The sequence below is a fragment of the Embiotoca jacksoni genome, unplaced genomic scaffold (assembly GCF_022577435.1).
Source record: "Embiotoca jacksoni isolate LCO1_2020_lvr unplaced genomic scaffold, fEmbJac1.0.p SCAF_5, whole genome shotgun sequence".
Taxonomy (NCBI): Eukaryota; Metazoa; Chordata; class Actinopteri; family Embiotocidae; genus Embiotoca; species Embiotoca jacksoni.
This window is the reverse complement of record NW_027185403.1, coordinates 5,712,947-5,731,706: the sequence shown is the minus strand read 5'-3', so window position 1 is coordinate 5,731,706 and position 18,760 is coordinate 5,712,947. Positions and strand designations below refer to the sequence as shown.

At 40.6% G+C, this 18,760-nt stretch overlaps 2 protein-coding genes across 4 annotated transcripts in view; one reads left to right on the top strand and one right to left on the bottom strand.

Annotated features, from left to right (window-relative positions):
• The window catches only part of zdhhc9 (zinc finger DHHC-type palmitoyltransferase 9), a 29,444-nt gene extending 24,204 nt beyond the window's left edge, over positions 1 to 5,240 (top strand). Inside the window, exon 9 of one of the 2 annotated variants that reach the window (XM_069171860.1) lies at positions 1,228 to 5,240. In XM_069171860.1, the coding sequence (XP_069027961.1) occupies positions 1,228 to 1,428 (201 nt within the window). In that variant the 3' untranslated portion in view covers positions 1,429 to 5,240. The remainder of the gene's footprint in view (positions 1 to 1,227) is intronic. The other variant, XM_069171861.1, reaches the window with a different exon arrangement.
• A 2,047-nt stretch (positions 5,241 to 7,287) lies between these two features.
• sash3 (SAM and SH3 domain containing 3) lies at positions 7,288 to 17,455 on the bottom strand. 2 transcript variants are annotated; one of them, XM_069171863.1, is made up of 9 exons: positions 17,361 to 17,455; positions 15,747 to 15,843; positions 13,857 to 13,952; positions 12,206 to 12,340; positions 10,705 to 10,840; positions 10,054 to 10,211; positions 9,551 to 9,763; positions 9,306 to 9,450; positions 7,288 to 8,004 (listed from the first exon to the last, which is right to left on the bottom strand). In XM_069171863.1, the coding sequence occupies exons 2-9, from the start codon at positions 15,801 to 15,803 to the stop codon at positions 7,796 to 7,798; spliced, it is 1,149 nt and encodes a 382-aa protein (XP_069027964.1). In that variant the 5' UTR covers positions 15,804 to 15,843; positions 17,361 to 17,455; the 3' UTR covers positions 7,288 to 7,795. The 2 variants fall into 2 exon arrangements, with proteins under 2 accessions (XP_069027964.1, XP_069027963.1); XM_069171862.1 differs by lacking the exon at positions 17,361 to 17,455 and having other exon boundaries at positions 15,747 to 15,915.
• Positions 17,456 to 18,760: the final 1,305 nt, after the last annotated feature.

Here is an 18,760-nt window from a genome sequence, read left to right as displayed (position 1 = left end):
GTTGTCATTGTGTTTTCATCTGCTGACAACAACAGACATTAAAATGTTTCACTGCCACACAATTGGGAATACCCAATCATTGCTGCTGTATCCAAGGGTGGTAGTGTAATTGTTTTTGCTTGTACTGTCTTCAATAGCTGATAAATTCTACTTCTTTGGCCTAATTAGGTCAATTATAAACAAGCGTTTCAGTGCAAAGAAATTATGTTCACTGCAGAGCAGAACTGCACAATAAAGCAAACATATTGTGAAGCCATTCAAAACAATGAAAGAGGAGCGTAATCAGACAGAAAAGAAGAAGCATCTGATGATGTTTGTCAACATTATATCTTTTAAAATGGTACTACTAAACAGAAGATCTACATAATTTGGAATCTATATTTATAATTAACATTGAAAAGATCATTTAATTATTTAAACTAATTTAATAATTTTAACTTTAAGACCCAGAAAATCTGCATTAAGTTTGAACAGGTTTTTTTTTTTTTTTTAAATTTTACATGAGATTTCCACAGTTCTTTTCCTCTCTGTGGTTTTTCTGTTTTTTTTTTTTTTAATTTTTTTAAAGCAAATGGGGCTCCACTGGAAAAATGCAATACCACACTTTTATACACCAATCAGGATTCAGCAACGTTTGAATCAGAATCATTTCTATGTGATCACCGTCAATCAAACCTGATCAAAACGAATTCAGAGCCTTGATTAAGCAGTTTTTGAACGTTGAACTTCTTATAACACATAATTTGTCTTATTTCATCACGAGGATTAAATATTCAAAGAGAAATACTAAAACCATTAAAACCGTGACCTTGTGGCACCCTGTCAATCACTGAACTGAACTCTGACAAATTTGATTTTCACATGTTTCAATTAGAAATGAGTGTCAGCCTGCCGTCTTTTGATCGGGCCGCTGGCGGCTTCAGTTTTATTTTAGTCATTCTTTTAGCTTCATCCAGTGTCTAATATTAGTCTCCGTGTTGTTTCATCAGTTCAGCCCTGCAAGATGTCTGCGGTATAATCAGAGGGAGCAGCACAGTTTAGCTTGTTGTCATAAACTAGCCTTCAGAGTGTCCATTTTGTTTCAGCAACTCCAGTCTTTTAGATGTAGGGAGTGATTCTGTGCTCTGTACCCAGCTTGTTTACATTTGTTTAATATTTGTACATGTAAAGCCTCTGACTCCCTTCAGTTTGTCGTCAGATGATCTCACTGCCTCTGCGTTTTTTCAGCATGCTTTCCTCTGCCTACAGAAAACCACAGCTCCACTCATCCCCAATGAGCACACACCTGATGATGCCAAGCCGAGTATCGCTGCCTCAGCAGAGAAGAGCACCTCCCCCAAAGAAGAGCACTCTCCGGCTACGACGATCCCGCCCCTGGCTTCACCCGAGACTGATGAGACATCCACGGTCAAAGACAAGACCCATTAGCTGCATGACGGGGCGGCTCCGGTCACAGCCGCTCCTCCAGCATCCTGCCTGCCCGGTCAGGAAGTGAAACATTAATGATCAACGTCTGATTACTGTGCGGGTGTCTCGGTTATTCTCCGACTCCCGACCCTCATTCCATCCCAGGAGAGCGGGGGATTCTGCTGCAGCTCCTCCTCTTCCCTCCTCTTCTCCCCGGTAGCTGCAGGGCTGTTTGAGTGACACTTGCTCCTGCAGGAGGAGGAGGGATTAAATGGAAAGTCAGCAGCTTCCTGTCTCCTGAACACTGCATGGAAAAGACAGGCAGGAGGAGAAGCTGCTGGGAGACCTGCAGAAAAAAAAAAAAAAAAAACTCAAGCCGCAGTCCGCCTGTGGGCTTCCTCTGATTGTCAGTACTACATTTGTTCTTTATTTAAAAATTGCATAACGACATTTATCGTGAGAGGCCAGTTCTAATATACTCCTTGCAAGTGTCTGGCAAAGACAGAAGGTATGACTTCTGGACATGTGTAAAACTTCCTATACAGTCAGTTCGTGTTGTGCATACATCAAATGCCCTATGCAAACCAGGAGAAGGCTGGACGAGTGGTGTGGAAGAAACACGACGTCCAGGCAGGAGGAGGACATGCAAACCCTGAAGGCTCCTTCCAGGCTAAGTCTACCTTGTATTCTGATACTGCTGCATTCAGTACTGTTGTCACTTCTGTCCATCTTCTTTTTTTTTTTTCCTTTTTTTTTTAAAGTGATCTCATACACACCAACGCCTGTCCTTCCATTTTTCTATAATTGAGGATGCAGCGTGACGTTGGCACTCTGAAACAGATTAAATGCACGGTTTTCGTCTTGTATCCAGGTGACGTTCGGCCGCCCGAGTCCCAGTGTGTGTGTGTGTGTGTGACTGAAAGGCCTGAAGAGCGTAGACACTCGTAGTAACAGTGCCTTATTGTAACAGTTGCACCATCGATAGCAGCTGAGGTCAACCAACAGGGAAAGAACCAGCCGTGTTAGAAGAGAAATGACAGCGTTTATACAAGAATTAGTCCAGTGGGTGTAATTAGTAATTAAAGGAAAGTGTATTAACTTTCATGTTGAGAGTTGGACGAGTAGATTGATTACACTCTTCAATAAATCTGAAGCTACAGCTGGCGGATGGTTAGCTTAGCTTAGCACAAAGGCTGGAAACGGAGAGAAACGGCTCGCCCGGCTGTGTCCAAACCGTGCGGCAATCATCGGTGACATCAGCCATCGGTTTGTGAACTGCCGTTCCGAAGCATTGAGTTCAGATTTTGGAGCCAGAAGTGACCATATCTGGTCAAGTTAGGGGAAGAGCGAGGGGTGGATCTAACTTGACACTAAGCCCCGCCCACCGATAGCAGAAACCTGACTACACCACAGGCCTGTCAATCAAACAGACACGCCCCAAAACATACTTTTTTGAGGCCTGATATCTAATTAACGACAAGATTAGTTTTAGATGTACCACCAGAAAACTAATGAGGAGGGACTTTGAAATGATGACAAATGATAACATAAGAACTTGTATGGAAAATGTATAGACTTTGATTTTATGAGACAAGTTGAATTGGAGTCTATGGAGCCAAAGGCTTTTTGGAGGCAAGCCCCTAGTGGCCCTCGGTGGCATTGCAGTTTATATGGCACTTCCACGTCAGCCTCCTTTTTCAGACCTCGAAGCTACGTCCACTTTTATATACAGCCAATGGTCCAAACAACTTCCTGCTCGCACTTCTTAAGCTTCCTAATAAAATAAATGTCATTATTTGTATGAACTAAACAATGAAGATATGTAACTTGTTAATTAGTGAGCTGTAGAGGTACTTTGACGAGAACCTGGTTCCATTTTTCATCGCTTCCAGTCTTTATGCGAAGCCAAGCTGCAGTAACGGTGAGGGTGGTATCAGTCCTCTCATCTAACTCTTTGCAAGCCAACAAGTGTATTTCCAATTGTTTCTTTAAACAGGAGAGGAGAGTAGAAATTCCTGTTTTCTGCGACATAATCCTACAAATTTGTGCTTTTTTTTTTTCTCAAGAAGTTGTTAAAAAGAAATCAAATCTCGGAAGTGATAATGTTTGTTTGAAGTTTTGAAGTGAGCAGACGCTGCTGCGTTTCTAAGGTTGGGAACATGAAACAGACCTTGTGAAGCAAAAAAAAAAACAAAAAAAAACAAAACAAAAAAAAAACTAAGCAAAGCCATTATTTAATTGTACATTGTACAGGTGCAGGTTTACTGAAAACCTCTCCGCTGATGAGTGAGGATGAAAGACGGACACAAGTGTAGAGTGCAGCCAGAGTTAATTATTCAGCCTGTGAGCTTGACCATCTCCTCCTGTAAAATCACACCGGAGCTGATCCTCTCTCTTCCTGCCGTCTGTAGAAAAAAAAATCTCTCACATTCTTCTCTTTTTACTCGCATCTCTGCTGCGTCGTTATTCCTTCAGTACGCCCACGGCCCAGGCAGCTTCCACTGAAGCCGACTGTGGCGACCTCATTACGGCAGAGAATAAAGCAAGAAAGACGTTCAGGCCTTTCTTTGATTTTGTTTTGGTCACAGAGATCGCCTGAAGGGGAGAGCGTCCACAAACAAACAAAAAAAAACAAAACAAGAGAGAGTCGAGCTTATTCTTGGTATTTAAACGATGTTAGCTGATAGCGAGAGTTTGTATTTGTGATTGTGTTGTATGCAAGACAGAGTTTGAGTTTGTGAAATATAGGTGTGTAGAAAATTTAGCGTTGTATCAGACTCTGAAAGATTAACGGCCACAGTTCCTGTTTAACCCCCCTAACAAGACACTTTACAATCAAGAGTTGAAAACACGTGAGGACGTTGGGATCGTTGTCAGCTGTGACGTCATTTAATGGAGCAGTTTAAAGCTGCAGACTGGTGAGGCTCTTTCAGACAATAAAAGATGAATCTGGGTGTGTTTCATGGTCGGTTCATCTTTGGGTGATGTGTTCGGTCTGATCCCAAAAATTATTCAATTTACATTTTGAAAAGCTGGAAGTTCCACATTTTGCCGTCAGTCAGTTTTTAGTTGATTTGATTGACTAATCAACCTATTGTTTGCACTCCAGATTAATCCTTTATCCATGTTCACTTCTCATATCTGTGCTGGGAGAGGCTGTAAAGTGAGTGTCGGTATTGTTTCCGTGCTCAATATCTGTTTTTGGAAAAACTCTCAAAGAAATGTTGAACTTCCACTATGAAGGTCTAAAAACCAGGACCTTTTTTAAAATTGTTTTATTTAAAGCTGAACGTGGTCGGCTTCCTGTGTGGAAAGTATTTGAAGACAGTTTGGTGTATTTGATCGCTTTGCGTCGTTGTCACCGAGAAGCAAGAATGTAGTCGTTGATAAAAGGGACGTTTGTGTGTCGAAGCAGATTTTAAAAGGGCCGAGGAACTTCTAGTCGAAGGTTTGCCGACTGTAGAGCCACCAAGCTGAGCTCCTGTATTTATGATTCCTGTATTAAAACCATGATCAGATCTGAATGCTCTGATCAATCTATTACATTGCATTATGTATACAGATACAGTACGGAACGCTTATTTATGTTCACTTTGTTTGGTATCAACACTGTGATTCTGTGTATTTCATTCACTTCTTTTTACATGATCAATGTGTCGGTAAATAAACAACATTGTCTTATTATAACTCTTTTTTTTTTTTTTTTAAGAAGTTTTCTTTCAGTGGGAGTTTATAAGAAAATGTGAGGAAATAAATGTTCAGTGGGGGATTTTTTTTTATTATGTCTGCAGGTATATTTGTATCTCTGGATAATTACAAACGACATGAGTTCAGTTTTTCTCCTGAGGTCATCTTTTAAACCTGGCAGGTTACAGACGTCTGCAGGCCGTTTTCTGAGCGGGAAAGATGAATCACAGCAGATGGTAGAAGCCCAACAGGAAGTTATGTCTACACAAGGTCAATTTTCCTCTGAGATTTTCTTTTTTTTTTCATGCCAGTCTGTTGCTCAATACACCCTTTAGCAGCTCTGTGCATTCAGCTGTGCATCTATGTTTAGCGTGAATTCGGTAATTTATTTATTCTATTCTATTCATTTATTTATTTTTCTTTACAAAAATTAGTTTTACATACTTTTATTACTCTTAACAATTCTAATCTTTTATCCTCACTGCTATTTAACTTTTTATTATTACTATTTATTTAATTGCCCACATTTTTATTATTGTTTTGTTTTGATATATTTTTAGTTTCTTAATCTAGTTTTTAATTTCACTTTATTTTACTACTCTTACTGTTATTTTAGTTTTTAAGTCTATCTTTCTACCTTTTTTTTAATCATCTCTATCTTCAGCTAACCCGTGTGAAAAGTGCTATATGAATAAAGTTTGATTGATAATAGCATGCTGACAAGTTAAACTAAGATGGTGACCTGAACCTCATATTGTCTTTCTTTAGTGTTGACGGTATTTAGCTCAAAGCCTCACAGAGCTGCTAACATTGCTGGAGATCGCTAGTCTTGTAATCAAAATAAAACCATATGTTCATTAGAAAATGTAAGCCACACATCAAGTCACGTCCTCAAAATGGCCAATAATATAAATTAAAAACTACTGTTCCCTTTGAAAATCCTACAAATCAAAGAAACTCTTAACAGATTTAGATAATGCAAGGCAACGCCTTTGTGGCGTTCTCCAGGGCTCTGTTCAAGGACACCTGCATTTCTCATTCATATTTCCCAGAGCGACCTCACCGAGTGTCACAGAGACCCAGCAGGGCTTTGAGCTAAACGGTAACATCAACACTCTCAAAAAGAACAATACAATATAATGTTTATCTTGTCGGGGTACCGTCCATCCATTCATGAGCTACATCCGCTTTATCCTGAACAGGAGAGGGGGGGCTGCAGCCCATCACAGCTCACTCGTTTGTTCAGTCCGGAGGACCAGTCGCCTGTCAAATCAACACAGAAAGAAAGCCCGAAACAGACGTGCACGCTCACATTCACTTCTACACGTAATGTAGAATCACCAGTTAATGTGCGTGTTTTTTTTGCCGGAGGGCGCGCGCTCTAAATAAAGGCTCGAGCACTGAACCTTCTCGCTAACCTGGACCACCTCATCAGGAACTAACAGAAGCTAATAAGCTCATTACGCAGGATGTGCAGCTGTACACGAGTGTGAGCCCGGACTCTACCGCTGGAGGACAAGTCGTCTGAACTGAGCCACTTCGGAGTCGTTTTCTGACTCCTTCAATCACATCTCACAGTTTTCAACGACATGTGGATGCTGCTGTGTTGCCATGGAAATATCTCTGTCGTGGAAGCCGGTCACGTGATGACAGCCCAGCCATCGCCGTGACAACTGCTCAAGCCTTTATTGGCTGGTGACGACTGAGATGTTGCTGAAACCTCTGGAAACAGCTGGTAAATTTACCCCGACCCTGTGCCGACTGTTAATTATCCACGGCTCCTTCAGGTTCATGATATTTAATTAGGGCCCGAGCACCGATGGTGGGAAGGCCCTTTTCTTATTCAAGGAATTATTAGGGCCTGAGCACCGAAGGCACCCACTTTCATGAGTTTTTGTTAAAGCCGCCAAAAAAAAGGCAATTTTTTTTTTTTTTAAAGAAGAATAAGGAACAAGATTGAGAAACAAATTAAAACTGCAAGCTGGAATATGCCAACCCTCGCGTGCTGCACGTCAGGGAGCCGGCGGCGCCGACCCGCTGGATCCCGGCCGTGCAGCGTGCGAGGGCCCGCGTATCACCGCTTGCAGTTTTAATTTGTTTCTCAATCTTGTTCCTTATTCTTCTTTAAAAAAATTCTTATTTTTTCATAAATTGGCTGAAAATAAAACATGTAAAACTCACACGGTTAAAATTAACATTACATTATCCAAATTTCACAGAATACGTTTTTTTTATTATTTAATTCCTATTTACAGCATGTCCACATGACGACATGTCACAGAAATCAATGTAAAACAATTCAAGTTACATGTATGTGAAAATATTTGACATTGTATTTATGAGAACATGAAAACATCAACAACAACTTTTAAATGCTTAATTTGTGCTATTATAATCACACACCTTACATGTGAAACAAGGACAAACGAGATCATAATCCAGACAATAAAACAACATGTTCATTCAAAACAATGCGTCTCTGACAGATTGGAGCATCTTGTGCTCGCTCAACCGTGCAAGCAAGCTGTGGGAAACGGAGACCATCGTGTTCGTACAGTATTTCAGCCTTAGATTGTCAACAGTCCGCTCTCTTACCGTGAAGAGATGCTTTAATCGCGTTACACCTGCGTCCAGAGTCCCCGAGAGCCAGGAGGGAAAAAGGTCTGAGTATTTAAAAAATTATTTTTTTTTCCAGCACTTCTCAGGATGCTTCGTCCACCGTGAGCTCCAGCAGCTGCTCCTGCACAGCCTCCAGCTGGGCCTCCTGCTGCTCCTCCGTCTTTGGCTCCTCGCGTCCGCTCTCCAGGTTCTCTGAGCTCTCAAAACAGCCCGAATCCCTCGGCTCCTTGGCATCCTCCCCAGACCTGACCTCCTCCTCCTCCTCCTCCTCTGGCTCCAAGTCTTCTTCAGCTACATCAGGCCAAAACAAGCATGTCTTAATACAGACTGTTTCAGTACGATCATTTTTATTTATCCTGGACTCTGACAGGTCTTTTCATTTTGTTCAGCTTCACAGGGAAATTTTAATAATCTCAAATATGGCCACAATCTTCCCCTCATTCAATCATTTTATCCTATTAGATATTTCAATTATTAGTTAGTTATGGTCACAAATATTTTGTGATGTCATAGTTACCTTTGACCATTCAAATTTGAGTTAGTTCATCCTCTAGTTAGTCTATTTTAAATCCACTAAATTTAGAAACACAGGGTGTGTTAGTGTTACAGTGGGTCATGTTTCAGAGAAATTTTACTCAAAGATCAAGAAAAAAACAACCTCTTCAATTTCAGTGATAATTTCTAAACAGCAGATACTGTACATCTGAGAAAATCAACACGAGAGCAGAAGACTGCATCGCTGCAGCTGATTGTGATGCAAATTCAAATCCATAAACTGTTGGTCTTAAACTCAGATGAGACAAAACATCAAGACAAAGGAAGAATTTCTTCGAAGTGACTGAGTAACTGCAAACTGTGAGTTTAATGTGCTGCAAGTGAGCCATAAAATGAACCTAAATTATCCAGCGGAGGCCGAGGAAGTATGATGTTATACAACCTGATAGTGGTACGAACTGCAGTTTTTTCAGATGTGACTGAAATTCCACAAAGACTGGAGATTTACTTTGTTTTGAACCACGCCGTTTGCATCGTGAATGTTATTGTTCACGTACTTGTCTTTTTACTTTACATGTTACTGGAGGACTCCACTTGAAGAGAAACAAGGATATAATTAGAACATCCAGATTTGCCCAATGTAAACAACAAACATGGCGAGAATCGAGGGGGTTACTACTTTGCTGATTCTGAGATCTCAGGGGGACAAAACGCCATCGTCACTCTGTTTTTCCGGCATTTTCCACCGTGCATCAACCTAACAGCCATATGTTTGTTTCCATTTGGTTCTTCAGGTCCCTGAACCTCAGACCTCCATACTGCCCCGAAACTGCCATCATCAATCATGTGTATACCGCATCTTGCGGACGCGTTGCGTTAACGTCTAAGGACGAACACAATCAACGCTCCAACCAGATGCAGAACACGCAAGGCAGCCATCACGTGCACACAAACTTGTAATTTAAAGCGAGTATATCTCCAGCCTAAGGGTCAGGGTTTACGGTTTATCTTAGGCATCCCAAACCCAGACTGTAACCCCAGAGCTGCATCTTTATGAGACATTATAGGCCTTGCAGCATCACAGTGTGCGAACTTACTGTCTCTGAGCAGTTCAGTGGCGTTCAGCATCTTGGAGCGCTGCTCTGGGTCGGTGATGTTCAGCTCGTTCAGGTGAGACTCCTTCAGTCCCGCGAAGTCCTCCAGACTCTGGAAGCCGTGCATCGACAGCAAGGAACTCAGTTCCTGAAACACAGTAGACCGTCAGAGCAAGTTTCAAATAACTGACATCATTTTATGGACGCTGGCAACCAGTGCAGCGACTCCTCAGCCCTGTTTGTCTCACCGACATGCCGATGGTGTCCAGAACCTCTTCCAGGGACTTGGGTTTGGATTTGGCTGGGCGGTTCTTGGTGTTGCAGCGTCGCCGCCGGGCCGGGGGGCTCTCGTCAGGCAGGAGGTTGACGTAGATGAATTTAAAGGAGCCCACCTTGGTGTTGAGCTTGCCTGTCCAGGTGCCCACGGGGGGCTTCTCGATGATGTGGATGACGTCTCCTTTCTGTGGGAAGGAACGAGGGTGAGGAGATTAGTGACAGCCCGACAGGAGACACAGGAAACATGGGAGATGAGTGTAATATCTGCAGTGCAGCCACAGCCGTGACCGACATGATGTCATTATGTCAAGCAGGCGGTCGGTAACGGGCCACGTAGATTAAACTGTGATGATAATCAAAACGACCCGTCTTGTTTCACACAGTTAACAAGCTCCCTGGAGGGCGACTGGACGAGACAGAAGACGAGGCCAAAGGCCAAACGCGTACAGCGAGGAAGACCTCCCCCCAGACTCACTTGGAGTTTCAGTGACTCCACGTCGTAGGGGCTGGGAGTGAAGTCGGTGTGGACCAGAGCACGACCGCAGAACGGCCCGTTGTAAGAGACGCTGTTTTCCTCCAGTCTCATGCTGTCCCTCTGGCAGTAGCCGCTGTCCAAGCTCTGCCTGTCGCTGTCTGAAGAGGGTGATAAGAAGCAGGGCCAGATTAACAATCAAACAACCCCCCCACACAGCAGATACCTCTACATGACCCAGGATTATATGTCTCATGGGACACTCTGTGCCTTTATACATTTTGCATCTTTTATAACAACACTTTGGCTCATTGGCATCCTTATTACAAATAACCCACAATTAGCCAGAGGGTAATTTTTTTTATAAAATGGTGCACCTTGCGTGGGACTTATCTCTCAGAAAAGTTTAGCCTGTTCAGACACAACAGAGATGGCTTACGTTGTCTGAAACGGAGTAACTGTTTTTGCTACGATTTTAAAGCCAACATCCATGATTCAAAGATTCATCCTAAATTTATTCCATTCATCCCTGGGATGTGTAAGTCACACTGAAACAATGTCATGTCTGCGCAGTCAGATTTGTCTGAGTTCTGACTCCGAGAAGGAGTCTGTATCTGCCGCCTGTTTCTCTGTCACAGTTTAAAACAGACTCACTGCCAGAGAGCTGGCGGGTGATGGGGCTCGACACGGTTTCCTCGGAGCCTGAGGAGCACACGGACGTCCTCTGTCCAGCACTCAGATCTGGGAGCCAGTCATAGGAGACGGGAGACAGCTCCTCACCGCTCTCCCCCTGGAGGTACAGAGGACAGTGGGGCAGGTCAAAGGTCAAGTCATCTTCAGTTTACTTAAACGGGCGAATAATAATAATGATGTCAAATTAAAGCTCAAAGTCACAAAACGGTTAAGCCTTACTGAAAAATAACTGAAACTGACAAAAAAAAAAGTTATCAGACAAGTCAAAATAACATTTAAGTGTAATTCAGATTTTTTTTTTTTTTTTTTTTTTAAATAATGGGTTAAAATAACCTTAAGAAAATAAATTAAGTTTTTGATTTTCTGTACCAGCTGATTGGCATTAAAATAAAAAGCATTATATTTTCTTTCTAACACTTTAAAATTATTTTTAATTGTTTTATTAAGTTATAATTTTGACTTTGTCTCATTGTCATTGACAAATCTTTTGTCAGTTTCGTAGCTCCGTCATTTAACGTAGTCCTGCAGAAAAGTGAATTCTCACATTCTGGTCAGAAGTCAACATGAGCAACAAGATTGGGCTCCAAGGACATTTTTAACACCAAACGACCAAACTTTTAACAGGAGATAATGATGTTTTCAGTGTTTTTATGAGGTTAGTTTCACCTGTAGTTTTATAATTTTAGAGCACTAACTGAGATTAAAATGTACAGAACTTCGGTAAAAGCCAGACCTTAAAAAACAGCGGTGCAGGTATTCAGGTTCTTTACATAAGTAACAATAGTAATACCGTGCAGTAGAAATACTTGATTAGAAGTAAAAGTTACAGCACTGGAAATGTTATTTCAGTAAAAGCAAACAAATATTATCAGAAAAATGTACTTAAAATCCAAAATTAAAATAATAATTGCAAAATAATTGCTCCTGTGAGTCCTAAACAAGTAAATAGTATTTTATTTAATTATTTATTATTGTGTACACAATATTTTACTTTACTGTAGTTCCTTAATCTGAACTTTACATTATTTGCACACTGTTGTTCAGTTTAACCTACAATATTTTATATTTATAAAAGTGACAATTTTAAGTGGCATCAAATGGAAATAATAAAGTAAATACAAGTGATTTCAATTTGTACTCCAGTTAATGTACTTCGTTACATTGAACCACTAAAAATCCAACTCAGGCTTTATGCTATTATTTTGAAAAATGCAGTACGTTCATTTGTCCATGAGGAGGAGACAATTTCTACCGTTTGTATTAACTGAGTTTCAGGAAAAGAATCTTTTTCGACAGATGTCAGTGTGTGTTTTTGTAACAACAATACATTTGTTGAGGAAACTATTTTCCCTTAGTAAACATATGAATTATTACTATTTAAACATAATGATTATTACTGTTTAAACACCCTCATATGTCAGTCGTGTTGCTGTATCGTATGTGAAACTTGAGCAGTCCTCACCCCTTCTTCAGCCAGAGCCTTCTGCACCATCTTGGATGTTTTGCGGGTCATGGTGCGTGAGATAACGTTGCGCCATTTCTTTCCCAGTTTGCTGCCACTTTTCACTGCTTCCTCTGCTGTCACATCGTCTGCCACCTAAGACGAGAGGAAGAAAAATCAGCAGCTATTTCAGAAATCATCTGGCACAATGTTGATAAAGTCTGTGAAATTTGGAAAATGTAAAAACTATGCCACTGACATAGTTAAACTCCTTGTGGTCACAAGTGTTCATTAGTCACAAACTAGAAAAGCCACAGACCTCGTGGTCATGGGGTTTGCATACCCACAGACACACACATAAACTGGTCTGTCTATCTTTGTGAGGACATTGACATGATGCATCGTTTAGCCCTTTGCCCAAATCTTAACCATCACAACTACTGTATGTGCCGTCCTTAACTCTTACTGTAACCTGAACCTTATTCTAACCTGAACCCTAAAACCAAGTCTGAACCCTCAAATTGTTCTTTTTAGTTATGAGCCTTAATGTCTTCACAGAATGCAGAAATGTCCTCATAACGTTGGGTTTTTAACCATAACTGGTTCACATAACTATAGATAGACATGTACACACACACACTCACACCTGCACTTTGTGGCCTGGTGCTTGAAAGTAGTTTCTAAGAGCGTTATCAAACTGCTTGAAGCCAGCCTGTGGGGGCTCCTCAATGAAAGCTGATGACGTTTTCAGTGTTTTTATGAGGCAGTTAGTTACAGCAGTTACAGGAGGAGAGTTTATTAGACTTTTTAATCATAGATCCTGATTCAGGAGTCATTAAGAGCTAGTGGACTACTTTATTCTTGATTTTATTCGTGATACTTAGTTCTCAAATTATGTGCTTAAGCTTTTCATGTTAAATAATCACTTTCCCCTTCATACCTGAGTTTTAACTCTTCTTGTTTAAGCACATATATATATATACTTATAATGAAGAAAGAGAGCTGTTTATCTGCAAAGTAAAACACAGTCACCACAATGCCGAGGACAAAGCTGCTACTGAGACAGAGACAGGAGGGGTCTAACAGCTGAAGTCTCAGTGTAGATTTTAATGTTCGAGGTCATGTATAGAAATAAAAAAAGGATAACGTTGAATCTAAAATGCTAAAACTGTCTGTGGGGAGTTACTGTCTTAGTTAAATGTTTGTCTGGCTGATGCAGAGGCTCTCTGCTTGACTGGCTGACACCAGAGGACATCCTGTCTGCATTCTGCTGTCATCTGTGCAACGCTTCTCGTTCTTACTTCCTCTCCACTGCGCTTAATTCATTCTCCAACTTCCACTCAGCATACTAAATGTTACTGGGAATTGATTAACACGTTCTTTAAATTTCACAGTTTTGATGTGCTCAAACGCGCAGTTGCGTGTTAAATCAGGAAGCTCAAAATGGGCACTTCTGTAACAGCCATCTCTGATAAGAGCTTCTGCTTGGCCTCCACTGCATGCAAGTCACTTAGATGCTGGATGAAAGGGTCGCAGTGTGACGAATGAGGAACAATGTGTTTAAATATCATTTAGGAACTTCAAAAAATAAGATTACACAAACTGCTTGTTCTCCAAAATGTGCTGTGTTGTATATCTGTTTATATTTGTATGTTTGAGAAGAACCACTCACATTCTCCTCCAAGGTAAACTCCTTCTCCAACACAACAGGTGAGGTGGGTTTGTGCTTCATAAAGTCCTTGAAGCTGCTGGACCTCTGCAGGGTGAGCTGCAAACACATCATGAACTGAATATATTAAAAAAGTCCAGAATGGAAAACACTGCGAGCAGCAGCGCAGGTCTGAAGTGGTGGAAACAAAAAACTTTGGAAACATATCGGTTGTTTGGTGGTTTTTGGTGCAACTCTGATAAAGCTGATCTCATGGTGGTGCACACACAAATATCTTCTTATCACTTCAAATGTGTGAACACAATGAATTTGCAGAGAAATTTCTTAGAACAATTGCCCGAATTTCCACTCACTGAAAGATAACGTTGCCAATCTGGGTCATTACATGACTGCTGTGGCTGCGCCATTTTTTTTTATATATATAAATATAATAATACAGTTTACCAGGAAACACAAAATAAATAACTGATTGATTCATGAGCATCTCTGCAATAAAAAGCTTGTATTCATGAAACTAAATTTTAAACTTAATAAATTGACACATGGGAACAGAAAATCTAAAGATCAAATGTGTAAAAAACACAAATCCACCCTTTAAATTGAACTCAATTCCAACATAAAGATACAGGTTTCTAGTCTGAACATGAAAAAGTACAGATGGACAAAAACTTACTCTCATTGTGGTATGATCTTTTCATTATTTCTTTCTAATTAATTTCTCTTTTCAGTAACATTAGGTCAATAAAATGTCAGAAAATAGTGAACACTTTTCTAATTTTCAAGCTGGTGCTTTAAAATTGTGTTGTTTTGTCCAAAAACTTGAAAATATTCCACTTAAAAATCCACATCTCTTTTATCAACTAATCAATTAATCCACAGATCCTCTCAATATGTAACAAGTCTCTTGCTCAAAATGGAAACTTGTTGTAACCATAAGAACCACATTTTTTGTGTACAATGTACAATTTTCCACATGTACAGTAGCTATAGTGGAAATTCCTTGTCAAATTAACCATAAAACCACGTCAGTGTAAAAAATCTTATCGCAGCTCATCCTTCTCTTTTTGCTGAAACCACAGGAAACAGAAAAGCTTTAGCAACTGTTGTTGCAGACATCCAGTTGGCACCACAAGTTGTTAGTCTGTGTCTGAAGAATTAAACCAGTGATGCAGTCAGAGTACAAGAGAACAAGTGACCTATAACATTAGTTTTTCCTGCAACAGTTCTTATTTAACAGCCACAAAGCTCTCAGCAGACTCAGTCTTCTCTTAACGCTGGTAACTGCAGCGGAAACAGCGACGCTCTCCAGCCGGTGACAGTAATGTGTTAAATGGTTGCAGAAAACAAATGCAATGAGATGTGTAATGTCGAGGTGTGAACCACAGGAGCAGAGATGTGGATGGAAAATGAGGGCACTGGTATCAAGTGTAGGAGGCTGGATCTCATGGTGGCAGCTAGAGACGAAGGCAGCAGAAGCCACAAAGCTCGCTCTGACTCAAACTACATCTGCAGCAATGATTCACCCTGCCAGAATACAGGAACTTTAATTTCGTGAAGTACGAAGTTGCAGCCAGAGGATAGTTAGAAAACCTGTAAAATGTTTTAGACAAAAATAAGTTTAGTTTTGTGTGTGTGTGTGTGTGTGTGTGTGTGTGTGTGTGTGTGTGTGGTTTTGTTCGTTCCGCCTCACCGCAAAGGTTTGCACTGACATCCTGTGTTAAAAAGATGTGTACACAAAGACAGCTGTATGTGACGTTGCGGTGCAAACGAGTGTGTGAGAAAGTCTCTTCACAAATACAAGCTAGAATATTTAAAGATATAAAAGTTTAGTTTCTGAACATTAGCTTTACCCGCTCCCCATCCTCCAATACAAAGGAATAACCAGAAACTCACCTTCTTCTTCTGCACCTGCTCCTTCTCTGAGGCGTTTGAGGGCCTTCGCCTCAGCATCTTCTCCCTCAGTGGTCCTCTGATCTCCCTGGACAGAAAGCTGTAAGAAAGCCGCGCCGGTTTTAGTCAGTGAGGATCTCTGTCACCGTGCTGACTCTGGCAAAGTCAGATACAACAGAGGAAGGCAGAGGTGCACTCTGCTGCAACCGAATGAAGTGCAGAAGTCAGGAAGTCACATGGTCACAATGAAACTGAAGAGGCAAACCCTGTTTTTGGTTCAGAGGCCAGCGGGTTTACTACATGTATTTCTCATTATTGCGTGCTACGAGATCTCTGGGGCTCAAACTGATGTGCGAAACAGTTCATGAAGATGTCATCATACAACAAAGTTCAACGACTACTACTACTACACAAAGTCAAACAGAAAGTATTTACTCAGTGACTTGATTTAATGCGGTAAACAAATCACTCAGATAAAAGATCTGCGGAGGACTGTCATTTTAAAAGCACGTCATGTCTGCTGAAATGAAGAGCGAGTTACAACATTTATTCGGTTTTTCAACTTCAGCAGAATACTGGAGTGAATATTCTGGGAGGAAACACTCCCATAATGTAACGCAACATCTGTGTTGTCAACCAGCTGTGTGTTCTGTGGTCATGATTCCCTGGACAAATAGTCGTTTTTGATTTTTCAGGTTTGTTGTTTGGCTATAGTTAAAGTCACTGTGACTGAAGTGTGGAAGTAAAAGACTTCTTAAGATGATATATTTAGAAACTCGGTAACAACTCTGCGGCTGCAGCAGCCGTCTGCTAACAGCCATATCGCAAACTCTTGATCAGACAGTCCAGCTCATCCAGCGGGAGATATTTATATAAAAGGTGGTTTACGAGACAAATGACTTGCAAAGCCAGACACATGCTAACATGGTAAAAACATCCAAAACACACAATTAAGACCAAAAAAACCTCAAGTGAGTCATAGAAATCTGCATGCTTTTGAATGTACAGAGGGAAGTTCAACGCAAGTCAAGTTTAGCTTGTTATTTTGGTGAGGAGAAAACCACATGATAAGAGGATGCCCTATTTTAGTTTCCTGTCACTCGACTGAAGGATAGCGCGAAGCAGATCTGTCTGAAGATCTTAAAGGGACAAAAACAATGAGCTTAGAGAGATTTGGACGATACCTGAAACCTGACAAGCAGCAATGGAAGAACTATTCAGAGGTTTTACTCAAGTGAATACAGAAATATACAAATAATAGTCCATTACAAGTAAAAGTCGTGCATGTTACGTAAACGCACAGAATAATATACTTAAGGTAAAAACTCATCATGCGTAGTGGACTTTTTCAGAATCATAAAATATGATGTTAGAAAATTTTATGATTTTACATTATGACTGATGCACTAATCTGTTAGCGGTATTTGGTGTTGTAGTTAACGCAGACCTAATTTACACTAATCTATACACTGTTATATAAAATTTAATCCATAATAATTTATCATGTTTTATAAACTAATCATTAAATGTATAAGAAAGAATTGATACCAAAAAAAAGTAGAATAATATATAAAATGTAATAAATTAGATGAGTAAGGTACTAGAAAATGTACTTACGTAGAGCACTTAAAGTACTGTGTGGAGTTTTTGGCCACTGGTTGTGGTATAAAGCAAAGTTTGACGAGTGGGTCCTTGTTATATCAGTGGGGAGGAAACACTGCATCTGCAGAAAACCTGACTGCACCAGATGGCCTGTCAATCCAACAAGACACCCCCTCAAACATACTGTTATGTGAGACCTAATCTAATTAACGATCGAATTAATTTTAGATGGGCCGCCAGAAATGTAATGAGAAAATGTGACTTTAGTAAATGACGTCATTATGACTCATGGAAAAAAATTTATTGACTTTTTTTTTTTTTTTATGGGAGAAGTTGAATGGGAGTCTATGGAGCTGGAAGCGTTTTGCAGCCAACCCCTACTGGCCCTTGGCGGCATTGCAGTTCAAGGCACTCATTTTTTTTTTTAGACCCAGGAGCTACATCCACTTTTATACACAGTGGATGCTGTAAACACAACTTCTGTTTGTTAACAGCCCCACAGGTTCCCCTCTAAATATGTGTTACCTACTTTGCACCGACTGGCAGGAGGATATTGATAACTGGAGATAATGAACATCTTTTGTGAGTAAATGTGAAGGTTTTTCAGTAAGTACATAACAAAAGTGGCAGAGATCTTTGTTCACACAGAACAATGATTTCATACTTGTTGTTCCTCTTTTCTTCACTTTACCAGAAACACAGTGCAGTGGATGGATGACACGCCTTTTCTGAGAGCTGCCCGACTTTCAGCCTCAAAGTTTTCTTCACGTGCTTTTTCAGTGGTACACGTCTGATCAGAGCGTGCAGATGCAGGGCGCAGAGTGTGGGCAGCACATTCACACATTCAAGACGAGCTGAAGAATAGTTACCAGGCAACCAGCCGTCTACGGGCAGGAGCCGCTCAAAGCTCTTAGAGGAAGAGTCCTTCTCTGAAACTGCAGTTTTGAAAATAAGTCGTACGTTTCTTTGTTGTTCCCTTTTAGTTATAATAAGACTCATGCCGCTGACCTCGGTGCCCTGTGGTCGGTCACGCTACTTAAATGAGATAAGGGCACCATTTACTAGAATAAAACCTTAATTTCAGTTGATGGAAACTGACCAAAAAGGTACAAAAAGGAATCTACATGATCATAATCTGTCTAAATATTTATTAGCCGGCAAACTAAATTTATTTAAATGGAGCTGCCAACCACCTGGACTGGCAACAAGGTCCACTGGTTGCCTGGCAACTAGTCCCTGAAATATCATTGGTCATGTTTATTTAGGTTAGGTTAGGTTAGGTAGTTACTTTATTAATCCCCGAGGGGAAATTTTTTTTTTTTTTTAGGTTAGGTTAAGTTAAGGTTAAGGATAAGTCTCTTGCTAGCTGGCCCAAGAACATCAACATTTTCCTCAACTTAACTTTGTTTAACGAA

Bases quoted from the DNA above. Each gene is read 5' to 3' on its own strand.
- sash3 (XM_069171863.1), bottom strand. From the start codon at position 15,803: ATGCTGAGGCGAAGGCCCTCAAACGCCTCAGAGAAGGAGCAGGTGCAG. The intron at 12,341-13,856 runs GTGAGTGGTTCT...CTCTCGTCTTAG, and splicing joins AGTTTACCTTGGAGGAGAAT to GTGGCAGACGATGTGACAGC. The intron at 9,451-9,550 runs GTGAGACAAACA...ACTGTGTTTCAG, and splicing joins TGGACACCATCGGCATGTCG to GAACTGAGTTCCTTGCTGTC.